This window comes from Heteronotia binoei, chromosome 3, assembly GCF_032191835.1.
Source record: "Heteronotia binoei isolate CCM8104 ecotype False Entrance Well chromosome 3, APGP_CSIRO_Hbin_v1, whole genome shotgun sequence".
Classification (NCBI taxonomy): Eukaryota; Metazoa; Chordata; class Lepidosauria; order Squamata; family Gekkonidae; genus Heteronotia; species Heteronotia binoei.
The window spans coordinates 72,657,034-72,673,043 of NC_083225.1; the positions used below are offsets into that span (position 1 = coordinate 72,657,034).

At 41.8% G+C, this 16,010-nt stretch overlaps 1 protein-coding gene across 3 annotated transcripts in view; it reads right to left on the reverse strand.

Moving 5' to 3' along the window:
- Positions 1-16,010, reverse strand: part of MAP3K15 (mitogen-activated protein kinase kinase kinase 15) — a 102,086-nt gene that overhangs the window by 67,698 nt on the left and 18,378 nt on the right. Inside the window, exons 1-4 of one of the 3 annotated variants that reach the window (XM_060234041.1) lie at positions 12,639-12,749; positions 11,828-11,851; positions 4,043-4,120; positions 1,184-1,377 (exon numbers count right to left, since the gene is read on the reverse strand). In XM_060234041.1, the coding sequence (XP_060090024.1) occupies positions 1,184-1,278 (95 nt within the window). In that variant the 5' untranslated portion in view covers positions 1,279-1,377; positions 4,043-4,120; positions 11,828-11,851; positions 12,639-12,749. Of the gene's footprint in view, positions 1-1,183; positions 1,378-4,042; positions 4,124-11,827; positions 11,852-12,638; positions 12,779-16,010 lie in introns of those variants that run through there. The other 2 variants (XM_060234042.1, XM_060234040.1) reach the window with 2 other exon arrangements.

Below are 16,010 nucleotides of genomic sequence, written 5' to 3' on the forward strand. Positions count from 1 at the left end.
TTGTTCTATTCTATTTTGGATTACTACTTTACTAAAATAGATAAAATAATTAATGTTTCAATCATTCTCTACCAAAAGACTGTATAAAGCCACTATGTACCTACATAAAAGCAGACAAATGCGTAGGCAGCTGCATTGCTTCACAGCAAATCCAAAAACAAAAGCCATGTCATATCCTCTTATCAAGGCCAACCAAAATAACATAATAAACTTTCAAGTTTTTCATAACATTTTTTTGAGACTGGATTTTTTAAAAAAAGAAAAACAAAGCTCCTCCAGGCTAAGATCATGAGACTTGTTTGTCTGTATCTTGGCTACATAAAAGCAGCAACTCCCTAATCACCAAGGTACAATAAGAGCAGAAAGACATCCAATACATGCCACTGATCAAATGGTATTTTTGCCATATGTTCATAAGACCAGAAGAGGGGTCCAAAATATGAATTATGTAATTGAGCTCAGTAAGAAACAACATTTTAAAAGTGAAATAATATAAAGAGAAATACCTAGTTTGTGGTGTACAGTAATAAGTCACAGAATTAACCTTGTGCATTAATAAGTGCTCAGCTCTTTTGAAAATGATCACAATTTTACTCAACTACAGCAAAATGTAACTTGGTGTTCCCTGCTCCTGCTGCCATCTGGCCTTCACTTCCATTGTAAGCTTTGTTAACCAGAAAGGACCAATTTGCCCCCTAGAATATCTACAAAGCAGCCAGTAATGAGTTTTATAAATAATATTCATTACTGCAAAAAAAAAAGTGTGAAATCTTTCACTGATGACTATCAGGGTACAGATGGCTGTGGCAGGGTACAATTACAAATCCTTAAGATACTGGCACATAAGAGACACCACACAAGGAGGGATACTGGTTTCACCGCATCTTATTACAACTGTGGGCTTTGAAATTAATATTTGTTTTATTTATATCTCTCTTATATTTCAAAAAGCTGGGTTGGCAGTTCTGATTCTGCTTCCTTATAACCTTGAGAAAGAAATATAAGCCACTACAGCTAGCCAATTAGAAGGACTACAAACCTGATGTTAATAAATCAAATAATAAATCAACAAATGCTGAATGCATTGGATGGGGTGAAATTTTTGTGTGCCAAGTATCCTTGGCCCTTTTTTTTTTTTTAACAAACATGGAAACATGAAAAGACAAGAGAATAGAAAAATTACCATGATGTGACATGAATGTCCTTGAGAAGACTGATAAACCTGTCCATCAGTGGCACACAAAGAGGCCCCAAAATGGCATCCCAGTTAGGTTGCATGTACTCAGAAGCTCTCCGCTGGGCATCACTTTCACAACAAAAATAATCAGCACAAGGTGTTACAATGTATGGAATGAAGTAGTAATTGCCACTTGAAGCCTAAAGAAAACAAGGCATTAAGAGAACATTACAGTTACAGTCATGAATGGAATGATCTTAGTGTGGATCATTAAAAAAGCAATACAGGAACTCTGATACGCTCAGTCTGAATGCCCTATCAGTTACCGTATTTTTCGGACCATAAGACGCACTTTTCCTCCCCAAAAAAGTGGGGGGGGGAAGTGTGTGCATCTTATGGAGCGAAGGTACCTTCCTGGGGGGGGGGGGCGATCCGTTGCCTCCGCCTCTGATCCCGGCGCTTCCCCCGCGCCTGCCTGCCTGGCTCCAGCTTCTTTCAGCAAGCGCTGTGATAGCTCCACGCTGCCCCCACCGCAAACCCAGCGCTTCGCGAGCGCCGGCTGCGGAGAGGGCAGCGTGCTTCCTCCGTGCCTGTCTGCCAGGCTCCAGCTCTGACGCTTACAGCAAGCGCCAGGATCGCTCCCTCTGCCCTCCGATCCCAGCGCTTGCTTTAAGCATCAGAGCTGGAGGCAGGCAGACAGGCACAGAGGAAGCACCCGCCCTCTCCGCAAACCCAGCGCATCATAAGTTGTTCTCAAGGCTTCAAGCAAGATATTTCACAACTATAAAAGGCAAATATCCATACAGAGAGTTTTTTAGAATGTTGGATCTTCCTAAATTGAAGGGTGTCTTGATTTAATTCAATTTGTAGGGCTGATATAGAGGCAACATTCTCAGTGTCTTAATCATCATTATTAGATTTAAAACAGGCCTGGGAACTGGGTACTCCTGTTCTCAGATTCTGACCCCTTGTGTCCTGCACAAATGTTCCAAATTGGTCTTAACGGTTTTTACTCTGGAGAAGTAAAAACTCAGTGGGAGGAAACACTTGGGGTTTTTGCTAACAATGTGTCCACAGGCAAAGTATGCAAGTATTGGAAATTTAGTGAAAATGTGAATGCAGGGAGTGAGGACTGCACGAATGATTGTACTCCTGACTCCACACATTGTTTCTGATAAATCATCATTTCCTACTGAAATTTAGGCTAAGGACAGAATACAGTAATGATGGAGAGACTGATAACTTCAACCTCTATGTTTTATATATGGTTTACAAAAGAAACAAACTGAAATAATTTCAACAAAGTCCATATAAGACCAACACCTGAACTATACAGTTCTTCTTGGTAAGTTTTCCCTTTATTTATTACAGTACAGACACACTCCAGTGAATGGGCTTTTCAGAATTATAGAATCATAATAGTTTGTACGTAAGAACCACTAAAAGTATGTCAAAAGATCTACATAAAACAATGCCCATAAATATGATAAAAGATTTTTTAAAAACACCCAGTGATCATGCTAGTAGGCAGGTTGCATATGTTGCATAAACAAATAATATATATTCAGACATCTTGAATTTACAGCTCCTGAATGGCTCCCAGATATCTTGTAGTAAGTCAGGAGCTGCAGCCTACTCCTGACACTGTATCTTTAGGTTGATTTGTCCCAGAGCAAAAACCTTCAAACTCTGTGGGCGTTTTCGCACTGACCTTACTCCGGAGCGACGTCCCTCTTCACCGCGCAGTGTCTGCGCGGATTTCGCACTAATTGCTCCGCAGAACCCGGGAGAGCCGCAAAGTCCCGCGGCTTTTACAGTTTACATTTGCGACGCAAAAGCCGCGGGACTTTGCGGCTCTTCCGGGTTCTGCGGAGCAATTAGTGCGAAATCCGCGCAGACGCTGCGCGGTGAAGAGGGACGTCGCTCCGGAGTAAGGTCAGTGCAAAAACGCCCTGGGTTTACAGAACTTGCCCACACTCCAAGTATGCCATAGATGCACAGAAGAACAAAAACAATAAAGAACAAAACAAAAGGCAAATAAAATGTGCATGGTTTGCAGTTCAATAGCATATCTTAGATTGGCTAAAAGAGATAGCTAGATCCACTACTGATCTGAAGAACCACTACTGAAGATCCACTACTGAATCTGAAGATCCACTACTGATCTGAAGAACCGTTGTGAACATGATTCATCTGCTTGGAATATTTTAAGCTTTATTCCATTGTTATAGAATTGTGGGTAATCAACGAAGTGGGGGATTGGGATGCAGGATCTGCTCAGTATCGCTCTGATTGTCTGTACAGAGTCAACCTGTACATAACGCCATAAGGCCAACACCATGCTGGGAATTATTAGGAAGGGAATTGAAAACAAATCAGCCAGTATCATAATGCCCCCGTATAACTAATATGTTAAGGTTGGTGAGTTCAGTTCCTACACTGCAGCAAGAAAGCTGGTCTAGTGCATTTCCTTCCTACACTGCTGAGCTAACAAACAGCCCTTGGCCATGTGCACTGTGTCTCCTTTCAGTGTTTCACTTGGCCATGTTTCACTGTGTCATCCACACCCAAATGGAAGCAGTCTTGGCACAGGAGAAACAGTGCGGACAATCACATGGCACATTTTAGTCCCAGCGCTGCAGACAGAATGCATGTGAAGTTGTAGCAGCTCTCTTATACCACCAAAATAACATAAGAACAGATACAAGCTACACAATACTGACTGTAAACACAAAACACAAAAACAATGAAATGTAGAAAAACATATCACCTTGAAACTGTAATGCTTTCAGAGTCACAATACAAAACCATTTATACTGCAATACTTATGGAATTATTAAGCCAGAATGAAAGAATAATATATACTTTGCCTATCACACCACCACTGTGGAATTCTGATGGTAGCTGGACTCAAAGAAAAGCTTTGTGGTTGGCAACTGCAGCCTACTCCAAATTGTAATGTGGCAATATGGAAAAATTAAGATCAGAGAAGCAGGCATTTTTAAAAGAAAAAAACAGAGAACACAAAATAGAAAAATAATTAAAGAGGGAAACAATAAACTGTGAATACATGCTTGCTGAAATACATATTCATGAAAAGAAAGGATTGAGGAATTTTTAGTGCAACATTTCTTAGGAAGGCATTGGTCTAGTTCATTGCTACAATGTTAGAATATTTGCACAGAGACCTCCCATGAGTTTAGTCATCAAGCATTACAAGTAATGTAACACATGTAACATATTCCTAGGTAAAGGAACCATATAATACTTTTATAAGTATTAAGGTAAATTAAACTTTACAGGAGTGTTGACTATAACCTATGAGTAAATATCTGTCGCTCACTTGCAGCTCCTTCTGATATAAAGATACATCTATTAACTATAGTTCTTATCAATCTGTCAATCATGGAAGAGAAACCATGGTGTCTTGTGCATTTATCAGACAACCAGATGCAAAGAAACATGAAATTCTTTGCGGGCATTCACATGGCCTTTGGACTTGCTTTTTGAAACAGCAGGTCTCCATGCCAACATTGAATAATGCTTCTGAAATTAAGAGGCATTTCAGAAACAGGCTACAACATTGGCCTGTTTAAAGGTAAAAGGAGTCACGTCCACACAACATGCCCTTAAATGCACCTAAAGGAGCTTTAGCCAGTGCATATCTTTTTCTTAATGGCATAAAATAAAAATACTAGAGGGCTGTTGAAATCTTTTCTTTATTTAAGGAGGGCAGTTATCAACTAATGTGACTGTAGGCAATATCTGAAAGTACTTCAATATTGTACAACTCTTATTTCTGCTTGTACAGAAACAGTGAGAATTGAAACTGTTCTCACCTGTTAATCCAGTACACAGCATGATTACTCTATGTTTAAACATAGGCATTGCAGTCCAGCATTCAGTACATATTGCAATAAATTAGGTAGGCTGCAAACTAATGACATGATCCACACTGAACATGAACACTATCATTTTTCCAGATTGAAATTCACTTACTATAGATACTTCTTATACAGTTAAAAGAATTTAATATAAATCAGTTATCAATATTTATCAATAATTTGCATATTTTCACTACTTAATGTTTTCTAAAGGACTTCACAAAATATTCTTACAGTCACACTAAAGGACACATTTGTATTTCCTCAACTAGCACACCAAATACAATTCACACTATTCTAGGCATCAGAAATTGGCATAAGCTAACACTGTTCCTATGCAGAGGCAATGAATGACCTGTTTAAGAAATACAAGAACAATGCTCTAACTTTTATAATTTAACAGATGTGAGGTATGGATCCTATGACTGGCCCTATATGGGCCAAGCATGGGGGAAGGCAATTTCTAAATTCTTCCTGTTGTTATTGCAGCCCCTGTCCCCCCGGGATTGGTGACTCTCAGGAATAGCTTGGCAGGAAATAAAAGGTCTCCCCACAAAGGGAGAACCTACTCCTTTCCTTGTAACTACGGAAACTCTAGGAAGTATCCAAGACACTGAAATTTCCTGAATGTGGTGTTCCATGGAGTCAGCATCTGGTTGTGCTCTGCCCCTGCCTCCATGATCCCAACCAGGCCCCCAAGGCCAACAATAGTCCTGAGATGCTAAGAGGAGATGGAGTTGACTCCACCTTGTTCTTTCTCTTCTCTCGACAAGTCTCTTCTCTGCAACTTGAAGCCTCCTCCCTTGTCTGCTGATTGGCCCCTTATAATAAGGGCCAAGGTTAACCAAACAAATCCAACAGCATGCCCTGCTATCCCACACCTGTCCCTCTTTTGCATGATGACCTGGGGTGACTGGCCTGCAAGCAACTACTTCAAGGAGCTGCTTGGTGATGCAGAGGTGCAGCACTTCACACATTCAGGCAGTGGTGGCCTGTAGGGAGCTGAGGAAACCAATGGAGTAATCATCAACCTAAAGGCATGCTTGCTTGTGGGGAGAAGGTATGATCTCGGACATGCCCTAGCTTTGAAAGAAGAAAGAGGCATCACAACCGTACTTCAGAAACTGGCAACTATTTTATTTTTCTAATATGAGTTTACATGCAACATACGAAATGGCTTAAAATATTCAATTACCAGACTAAATTGAGTATTATATCCAATCCAATCACACCATTATTGGCATAACGAAAAAAGATATACAGAGACTTGCCAACCACACAACAATCAGATATGTCTGTTCAAAGCATAAAAGGCTAAGCTAAGATTAAGATCACAATAAAACCTGCTTAGAATAATTTTTAACAATTTCAGCCAACAGTTTTTGTGATATCAATTATGTTGCCATTTAAGAGGAAACAACAATCAATCCTATTTTCTTGAATGTAGGACAGTAAGGAAAGACTAACAGAACCTTCCGGAGATTAGTATACAGTTGGCAGTTCAATAAAATATGCTGAATGGAATCTGGAGAGCTTGACCCGCATAGACAATGTCTCTCGCTAAAGGGGACTTGAAGAAATCTCCCGCATAGACAATGTCTCTCGCTAAAGAGGACTTGAAGAAACCTCCCATAGAGAACATTGGAGAGAAATGCATTCATCCTAGCCAGCATAAAAACTCTCCGATCTATCAGAGGGTATTATATGTGTGACGTGCATTTTTATGCTTTAGCTTGGTTAGAAAAGGTGACAGATTTGGGGCCTAAGTGTAGCTTTCTAAAATTTCTAAAGACTTTTTTTTAATCTGGGTAGCGCACATCTATAAGCATTTATAAGCAAAAGCTGGTTTGTAATACTCTTCTTGTTCTGATATCCTCTTCCTATTACCATTACCCTTTAGGACATAATTGGAAGCTATTAGGCATATTAAAACCCTACGTTTGAGAACTATGATAACACAAGGTACATTTCTTGTTGCAATTTCTGTGCTAGAGAAATCAGTTCAAGAGTACAAATAGGCAGATTGACATCCAATGTAGGTAGTATCTGATAATTTTTTTTATCTGAAACCTCACTATGTTGTCATGTTTAATAAAGTCCTATAAAGAACACTACCATGCATCTGAACTTCAGAATTATTAAATGCTTTGAGTACTCCATAGGCCATTAATTTAATTGTGTTGTCAGGCAGAGGTAGGGTTGCCAAGTCCAATTCAAGAAATATCTGGGGACTTTGGGGGTGGAGCCAGGAGACATTGGGGGCAGAGCCAGGAACAAGGGTGTAACAAGCATAATTGAACTCCAAGGGAATTCTGGCCATCACATTTAAAGGGACAGCACACCTTTTTAATAATAGGAAATAATGAAGGATAGGAGCACCTTGTTTTGGGGTCAAATTGTTCAATCATTTTGAAACATGGGGGGTACTTTGGGGAGAGGCACTAGATACTATACTGAAAATTTGGTGCCTCTACCTCAAAAAACAGCTCCCCCAGAGCCCCCGAAACTTCCAGATCAATTCCCCATTATACCTTATGAGAATCGATCTCCATATAGGGAATAATGAAGTGCTCAGCAAACGTTTCCCTCCCTGCCCCCTTTCTGGCGACTCTGAAGCGAGGGATTTGCCTCTCTACACACGAGTTGCTGCCAACTTCTTCAAAGTAACACAGATACACCATCCCAAGAGGAAGCCTTTCAATCGGAGATTGAAGCCTCCAGAGGTGCAAAGGCACATGGTCCTCTGGGGGCAGGGTTTCCCCCCGCCGGCCAGCTGACTGGGGGTGAGAAGGAGCCTGGGAAAGCAGAAGAACCCCCACTGGGACCTGGGGATTGGTAAGCCTAGGCAGAGGGATGTACAAAAGATTCTGTTAATCAAACTTCAGACAAGAGAATTTGCTATTTATGTACAATTAGAACGATATAAGCAAAAGGCATAGTAAATCCAGATGGCTCATCATAGTTTAATTTCTGCCTAACATACCGCATAAATTCAAATGAAACAACAGACATATGGGCAAAGATCCATCTCACCTATTCATTATTGCAATAATCTTTATTGTCTCTGTTTCAGATAATTCTGGGCAGTCTGGAAGTCTAATACATATGCCCTTAATGAATATGTTATATATCTATTCCATATATTACATTGTCTTCTCAAGATCAAACAGTACAATCTCAAACCACCATCTCACCATGGTAACACTCTGAGAAAGAATAGGCTGTTCCATAAGGTTGAATATTTGTAATTCATTTTATAGATAAGTGCTTTGAAAGGCTGGGATGAATTGTGCATACACCATCTCTGAGTGAAATTGGTGGCCAGAGTTCAGCTCTCCAAGGAGCTTCTGCCACATAAAGGGGCACAGCATTGTGACCTTTAAATACATGCCATACCAGTTCTGTTTTGGGAACTGAACTCCAGGATGTAAGCAGCAACTCCCAATTCATAATTTAGGACTCTCTGCTGGGCAGTAAATTAGCAATACAGAATTTTGTTTGCTTTGAAAAAGTCAGCAAAAAGAAACTTTCCTTTCAGTCTTATCTCTGAATATTTTATAGCTAAAACAACAGAAAATACAACTCAGAGAATATTTATCTGAGTTATTTCCCTGTGTGTAAAGGCTTAAGTCTGTGTCCGAGCCTTATCATTCAAAATACCTACTACCTACTGAAGGATTTTCACATTTAGCACACCAAGTCAAAGGCCATATCCCAAAAGATGCATTCAACTTCTAGCAAGTTTGTTTTTCTCAAATTATTATTCTGTTTCCACTTTCTTTGACAACATTCTGATTTAAACGTTGTTTAAAGGAGAGTACGGATGCTACCCACACACTTGATAGCAAAAATTACTCTCCAATTTTCCCTTTTTTAAAGGATACCTGTTTTTTTAAAAATATATAGTTATAAAATATGCACAATAAACTTATATACCCCATGCAGAATGTCCAAGAGCTAAAAAATCATGCACAGATGGACTTAAAGAAAAGTCTTAATATATCTCTAATTCGTTTTGATCAAAGACTCAATTCTTAGATTACCTTTCAACACAAAGGTGAATTGGAGGATCATACAACAGGTACTGCAAGTACCCTAAACACATCTACTCACAGATTTTCCAATTTTTTTTTTTACAGGATTATGAGGAGCACCAAGTCAATAGGCTTTGTAGATAACTGGAATAGTGCCAGCTTCCAGTGCAAGCCATTCAGCAAGCCATTCAGAAATAAATTGAATAAGGTCACCTGACCCTTCCACATCCTCAGCAAACGCACCAAGTTTTGGTTGGATTGCTTTAAGGATGCCTCCAAGGAAATAATTTTTTCTTACAAGTGGAGATTTTCATCTTGCAACGTGAGCCCTAGATTGAGAGCAGTATCAGCAGTTTGGGCAGTCTGATTCAGATTAGTTGCAAGGTCCTTCAATTGCTCATTAATAGGCTTTAAGAGGCCAGCTATTTTAAATGTGAATTTGTCTAGCAATAAGTCTTTCATTGCCTGGAGGGAAGACTGAACTGAATGTTGAATAAAAGCTTCCAAAGAAGCATCATCTTGGTGCTCATCCATTTCCTGATCAGCAGTGGCTGCCATTTTGTTTGGAGCGGGTTATGCTGCCTCGGAAGAGGTCCACCATGTTTCTCTGCTGAAATAAGCCTGTACCGAGACAGGACGCTTTGGAGATTGCTGGGGATGTGTTCTGCTCATTTTCCCCATCTTCTGACTATCAAAATTGAGCCCAAAATACAAGTATGAGGAGAAATGGGGAAGGGAGTTCTGGAGCAACTGCTTCATTGGCATTGCCCTACCCCCCCCCCCTTTATTTTTGCTATTTGTGTGTGTGTATGTGCATGCATGCCTGAAAGTCATGGTTGATCTCTGGCAACCCCTACTGTGGGACTGGACATTACAGAGAGACGTCTTGCCTGCTTGCCTCTGTGTTCCAGCCCTGGTATTCCTTGGAGGCCTCCCATCCAAGTATTTGCCAGTGTTGGCCTTGCTTAACTTTCAAGATTTTTCAATGGGGCTTGTAGGGCTACAAACCACACATAGGTTCAGTTCACAGACAAACTTTCTGGTTCATTCATGATTTGGCCATGAACAGCTAGCTCACAGTTTTTCAGGCACCAGCTCAGGAAAAATGGCCCAAGAGCAAGCTAATTTATGCAGTAGCTCACAACTTTAATGTCAGTAGCTCGCAAAGTAGAATTTTTGCTCACAAGTCTCCACAGCTTAGGGGGAGTATTGGCCATAAACCACATTTTTCCAGTTTGTACTCATCCCTAATGACTGCAGCATGACATACATAGTATTTACCAGGCCAGGGGTGGTTATGTGACTCTGGGCAAAATTAGTTGGTTTTTATACTGATAAACAAAACAGGGCAATTCGTTTGATGACTATTATCTCAATGGGTATGACTTGAAAGAAGTATGATGGGCTGAATTTCTATTTTAAAATGGACTAAATTAACTGCAATGTTACAACCAGCTCTTAACCTGACAGGAATGTTTTAGCTATATATTCCACAAATTCTGGATTAGAGACAGTGTAAAATGTTACTTGCACTGAAGCTTCTGTACAAGTGGAAACACAAGTTAAAGTCCAAGGTACTCCCTTGCGCTAAATTAAATTTATTATATCCTTGCTTGCATTTCTGTTTTACACAAGATCATGTGCAACCAATTTCTGGGCACTGTAATATACAGGTAGGAAATGTTTTACACAAGCAAAACTTCCCTAAGTCTGTTTATGTCTCTGCTAGTGCATCACAGTATCCAAGCCTCAAATTATGTCCTCAAATTTCATGCTTTCCCAGGCTGAGAAATACTAGAAGTAGTATCTTAGTAAATACATAGAAGATGTGATTCTAAACAAAAATGATGCTGTCAAAACACAAGCTCTGTCTTCTACCTTCTCCAGCCAAACCTACTTCACATTATTTTGGTCATCGTTTTCAGTTGGAGGTGGTGAGTTGCAGAATGAATGAATGGGAAATGGATAATAAAAGGTGCAGCAGAGTGGGGAGGAGAAGGAAATCAAGAATCACTAGGGTAGGATTCTAGAAAACGGAGCTGAAAAGAGTGGTGGAATTCAATGTACAATCCTGCTCTGGGGCTAAGACACAAACAGAATGGCAACAGCAAAAGAGGGAGGTACGCCTTCATCACATTCCATCCCTGATTCAAATTAGGAGAGTTCTCTAAACAGACTAATATGCTTTAGATATACATGAGAGAAAATGCACTGGTTAAAAAAATACAAGTCATAAACTTAAGAATCCATGGTTACATATGTACTAAAACGCTTTGACTATGGAAATCATGGGTTTGAAAAAGTACAACATTTTAAAAATAGCAATTAAAAGGGAAAAACAAAAAAAAATCTGTAATTAATATTCACTATTTGTAACAATATGAATTAGCAGCTATTGGCTAGGATAACTAAAAGGAGTCTTAATCTTCAGAGACCACCAATATCAGTTGTTGAGAGATAATGGTGGGGAAAGATTACGGAACATTGCTTGTGGGCACCAGTTTAGTTACTGCAGGAAGCAGGATACTGGACTAGATTAATCTTTTGGTCTGATATGGCAGGGCTGCTGCTATGCATTAATGCAATACATTACTGTAGCACATGTAGAACAAACTCTGCACATGTATTGTGCGCATGTGAATTTATTAATGCAAAGGAATAGTTTTCCATGCACTAAGTCCCTTTAAAATTCACATTAAAAACAACAACACCATAGGCTATTAAATACTTACTGTGTTTTTCTGAGACACCATGTCCTGAAAAAGAAAAGTGGGGAAATTTGTATAAGGAATATCATATGAATGTTATTTTAAATTTATGTTGCATACCCCAACTGACTAAATCTGTCCAATATTCTATACAACTAATATTATGCACAAGTTGTTAATACAAAAATAAATTACAACTCAAAGGTACAACAGCATGTTTTTCATTGTTTATGTCATGATTAGTGCAACAAGCCAGGTTCACACATCAGAGGAATACTCGGATAAGCTCCAGGAAGAGACAGGGTTCCAGTCTCAGCCAGATCTGGAGGTCCTAAAGATCCTCAGATCTACATCTCATTGCCACTGAGAACATGCTCTGAACCACTCAGCAGGAGCAGCAGAGACATTGAGCCCATACAGAAGTAGTTTGGCAGACACACGGTGCCAGGCTTGCAGCCTGTGCTCCAGCTCTTGGGCCAAACTATGGTTCCAGTGGAAGCCATCCTTTAAGGATTCTGGCCCTAGTTAAGCCTTGACAATCAAGTCCCAAGGGGGGCTGCTTCCCTCTCAGCTTTCGACTGAGGAGGGTGGGAATCTTACTTTAGCATACTGTTCACAAGACTCCAGCTCTTGTGCTCCAGACCCCCAACTCTAGAACCAAGATACCCAGGAAGACCCCTCTCAGTGTTGCACCAGGAGTCAGAACTTTCACATTTACATCTATATTGTAATACATGAGAATATTCCTTTTCAGTTTAGCGGCATTACACAGGCAAAAGAAGTGATTCTTGATAAACAAGATGACACCCAACAGAGGGAAAAAATGGAATCCTACCTTCAGTGACTGAGCAGTATCAGCATCAGTGTCATGGTAGAGTATAACATTATTGGCCATGTCAAAGCTTTCACGTACTCCAAGATGGTAGAATAAGGATGGTTGTCTGGAAATATCACTCATATCCACTACTGCAACATCTGCAATACATATGTTTATCTGTATTTTAACATTTCTAGAGAACCCTAAGTTGGATAGAAAGGCAGCAAGCAAGTGTTTTAAATTAACAAAACAAATACGTACAAAAAATTGATAAAGTTAGCAAGGAAAACCATATCTCTACAATAGTTTATATATTCTTGTAAAATAAACTTGAAAATCTCTGGTTATAGGGAAGAAGAAATACCAGATTTCCCATTTTTTAAGTTTAGTGCAATGTATTTGAATAATGATTTTAAAAAAGGAATCTGCATATTGATTTTGCTTCGAAGTGCTCATGTCCAAAAGCAAAATATCTATTTTGGAAAAGAAAAAAATTCTCCATTACATTATATAAGTTAAGACAAAGGTTTTTAAGTCTTTCGATATTTCTCACACATGTACTTATTCTAGGTGTGAGGCTCTGTCTGCTCCTCCTTAAGTGGCTTACAGTCTGCCGTCTTGCATCTGGTCCCCACAGACCTCAGAATGGGAGGGGAGGTGGTTGCTTCATCTGGTTCCTCCTCTTCCTCCTTCTCCCTGTTGGATGTAAGCCAACTGCAGCCTGGAGCAGCCAACCATCATTTCCTCCCTGGCCTGCTTGAGACCTCATTTTATCCCCCCTCAAGCTCCTCCTCTTCTGTACCAATCTATTGCCAGTGTTTCCCTTCCCTGCTGTCTGTAGGGAGCCCACATTCCATTCACCCAGGCTGCCATTGCATTGGTTCCCTTGTCCCTGTTGGCTCCCTTGTCCCATCTTTCAGCCCCCCCCCAGTCTCCTTCACCCCGTCTATGACCATCTGGGCTGCCAGCTGGCTCCTGGGGATGCAGCAATTAATAGTCAACTGGGAGAGCCCTCGCTATTTCTTGGGGAACATTAGTCATTATTATTGTGCTAGGAATAAGGCCCATTGTGAAGAAAAATACAATGGCTCTAGAAAGAGGCTCTGGGTGAGTGCCCTCCCACCCTTCCTGTTGTCCCATCCACCCACCTGAGTCAAGGTATTCACTCCCCCCACCCTTGCTATCTTCCCATCCCCCAACTTTTTATTCCCAGCCCCCAACCATCTCTTCTTCTGAACTATCCCTGCACCCTTGGCACACCACTAACCTTCCCCCCACACTTGTGACCAGGTCTGGCTCGCCCACTTGGAAAACTAGGCATTTGCCTAGGGTGCTGGGAGGGCCCCCCAAATTGTGTTCTCTCCCTCTCCTCGCATCCAAGACAAATGCCTAGTTTGCCTTCCCCCCCCCCCATGCCACCATCGCCGCGCTGCCCCACAGCCTCCCCTTCTGCGGCACCGCTGCTGTCCCCACGGTGCGCTCAGAGGAGCGCTGCTAAAATTGCCCTATCCTTTTAGACATGGACCGGGCATCTCCACACTCTCTCTTGAGAGAGCGCTCATCAAGGCTTTGCTCCCCCCTCACTTCTGGAACCACCGGCAGTGAGGGGGTATGAAGCTTCATTGAGCACTCACCTCTCCAAGCACACTGGGGCAGAAGGCGTCAGAGCACGGCAACACAGAAGGGAAGGGAGGGAGCAGCGGTAGCCCTGCCTGGGGTATGTGCATGCATGCACACATGCCTAGAGCCACCAGGGGCAAGGGGTGACAGACAGTGAGCCTGCCTAGAGCGCCACGCACTTTTGGGCCGTCCCTACTCGTGACATTCAGTCACCTGCACCCTTGCCATCTTCCCACTCACACCCAACCCATGGCATTCACTAACCCCCCCCCCCCACACACACACACCCTTGCTGTCTTCTCACCCACTCCACAGCTGAAACAGATGCTGGGTCCCCCCTCACTGCATGTGTGGGTGTGGGTGGGTGTCCCCATGTCTGAAAGAAGCCCAGAATTGAGAAGGGAAGAATAATTACGGGGGGGGGGGGGGTATGACAATAGTCACACAGACGTTCAAGCTCGGCATCCCTTTTGTTTGCAGTGCATTTTTGCCCCCTTTTCCTGTCATATTCAGCCTTGAGGCATTTAGCATCAGCGTGAGCTTGTGGTGTGATCTGGGGTGTTTTGCCTGGCTTGGTTGTGTTATGGTATACCATAGAGTATGCACCTCAAGTTGGCTGTTTTCTGTAGGGGAACTGATATGCCTTCAGCCTTCCATCTACTCCCCCATCCCTGTAGCCTCTACTTAGGAAGAGCAGTCTTTCTCCACAGTATAGACCAAAGCAGCTTACATAATTTTCCTCTCCCTCTGCAGCAGTTGTAATCTCCAGCCCTCACCGAGAGACTGTAAGCAATGGCCCATAATACCTCAGGGACAGACACATCTCCAATGCTTCTGTGTCCATTGGCTGCTGGGAAGCTGGCTTTGTGGGCCTTTGAGCAGGCAGCAGAGAGCTATTGCTGGTGGCTGTTCTAAAGTTGGTCGGGAGGGCATGGTAGAACAGGGCCTTGTGTGAGGGTGTGGAAGGCCACATGAAACAGATGGGGGCTGCATGTGCTGGGAGGCCATCTATGTGGACCGTTGATGAGGTGGTAGATGTCGGTTGCCAGCGGTGGTTACAATATCCTTCATGAGGCCACAGTAGAGCAGCATCCCTTTCTGGAGCCAGTTGACAGAAAGGACACAGAGAAGCATTGGAGATGTGGCTGTCACTGAGGTAAGACTGCTTTTGGCAGTTTGTTCAACATTCCTGGGCCTGCAGGAGGGGGAACAAGGGAGCCAGCCAAATGGAAGCCAGAGACACTGACTGAGCTGTGATGGGCTGATGGTTTATGGAGACCATGGAATGCACCCCTAAGCCAGTGGTAGAGCTCCGTTCGGCCACACCACAAAAGAATTATGATCTATGATACATTTTGATTCTTTGCAGCAGTCATCCAACAGAAAAAAGACCAAGATGGACTCCATTCACAATGCAAAACCAATACCTGCTGAGGCACTTAACAAAGGCATTGGCCAATGTGCATCTAATGGCTTTGCTGTGGGTTTTTTTAATCACATATTTTACATCCAATCCATATGATGCCACAAAACACAAGATAGAGATTAATTAAACATTTGGGGTTATTCCATGCATGGGCATCTTCTCACTTGTTCCACTGAAGAGGAGTCTTGTACATCCACTGAAGAACCAGCAACAATCATTCTGAGCATTAATCTGAAGAGAGGATCAGTATTTGCTATTCAAAAGTAGGAAAAGACTAAGGAGTTCTCTGTTGTGGCTAAGTAATGCATGTTGATGTTATGGTATTCCCCTATTATTGCTGCCAT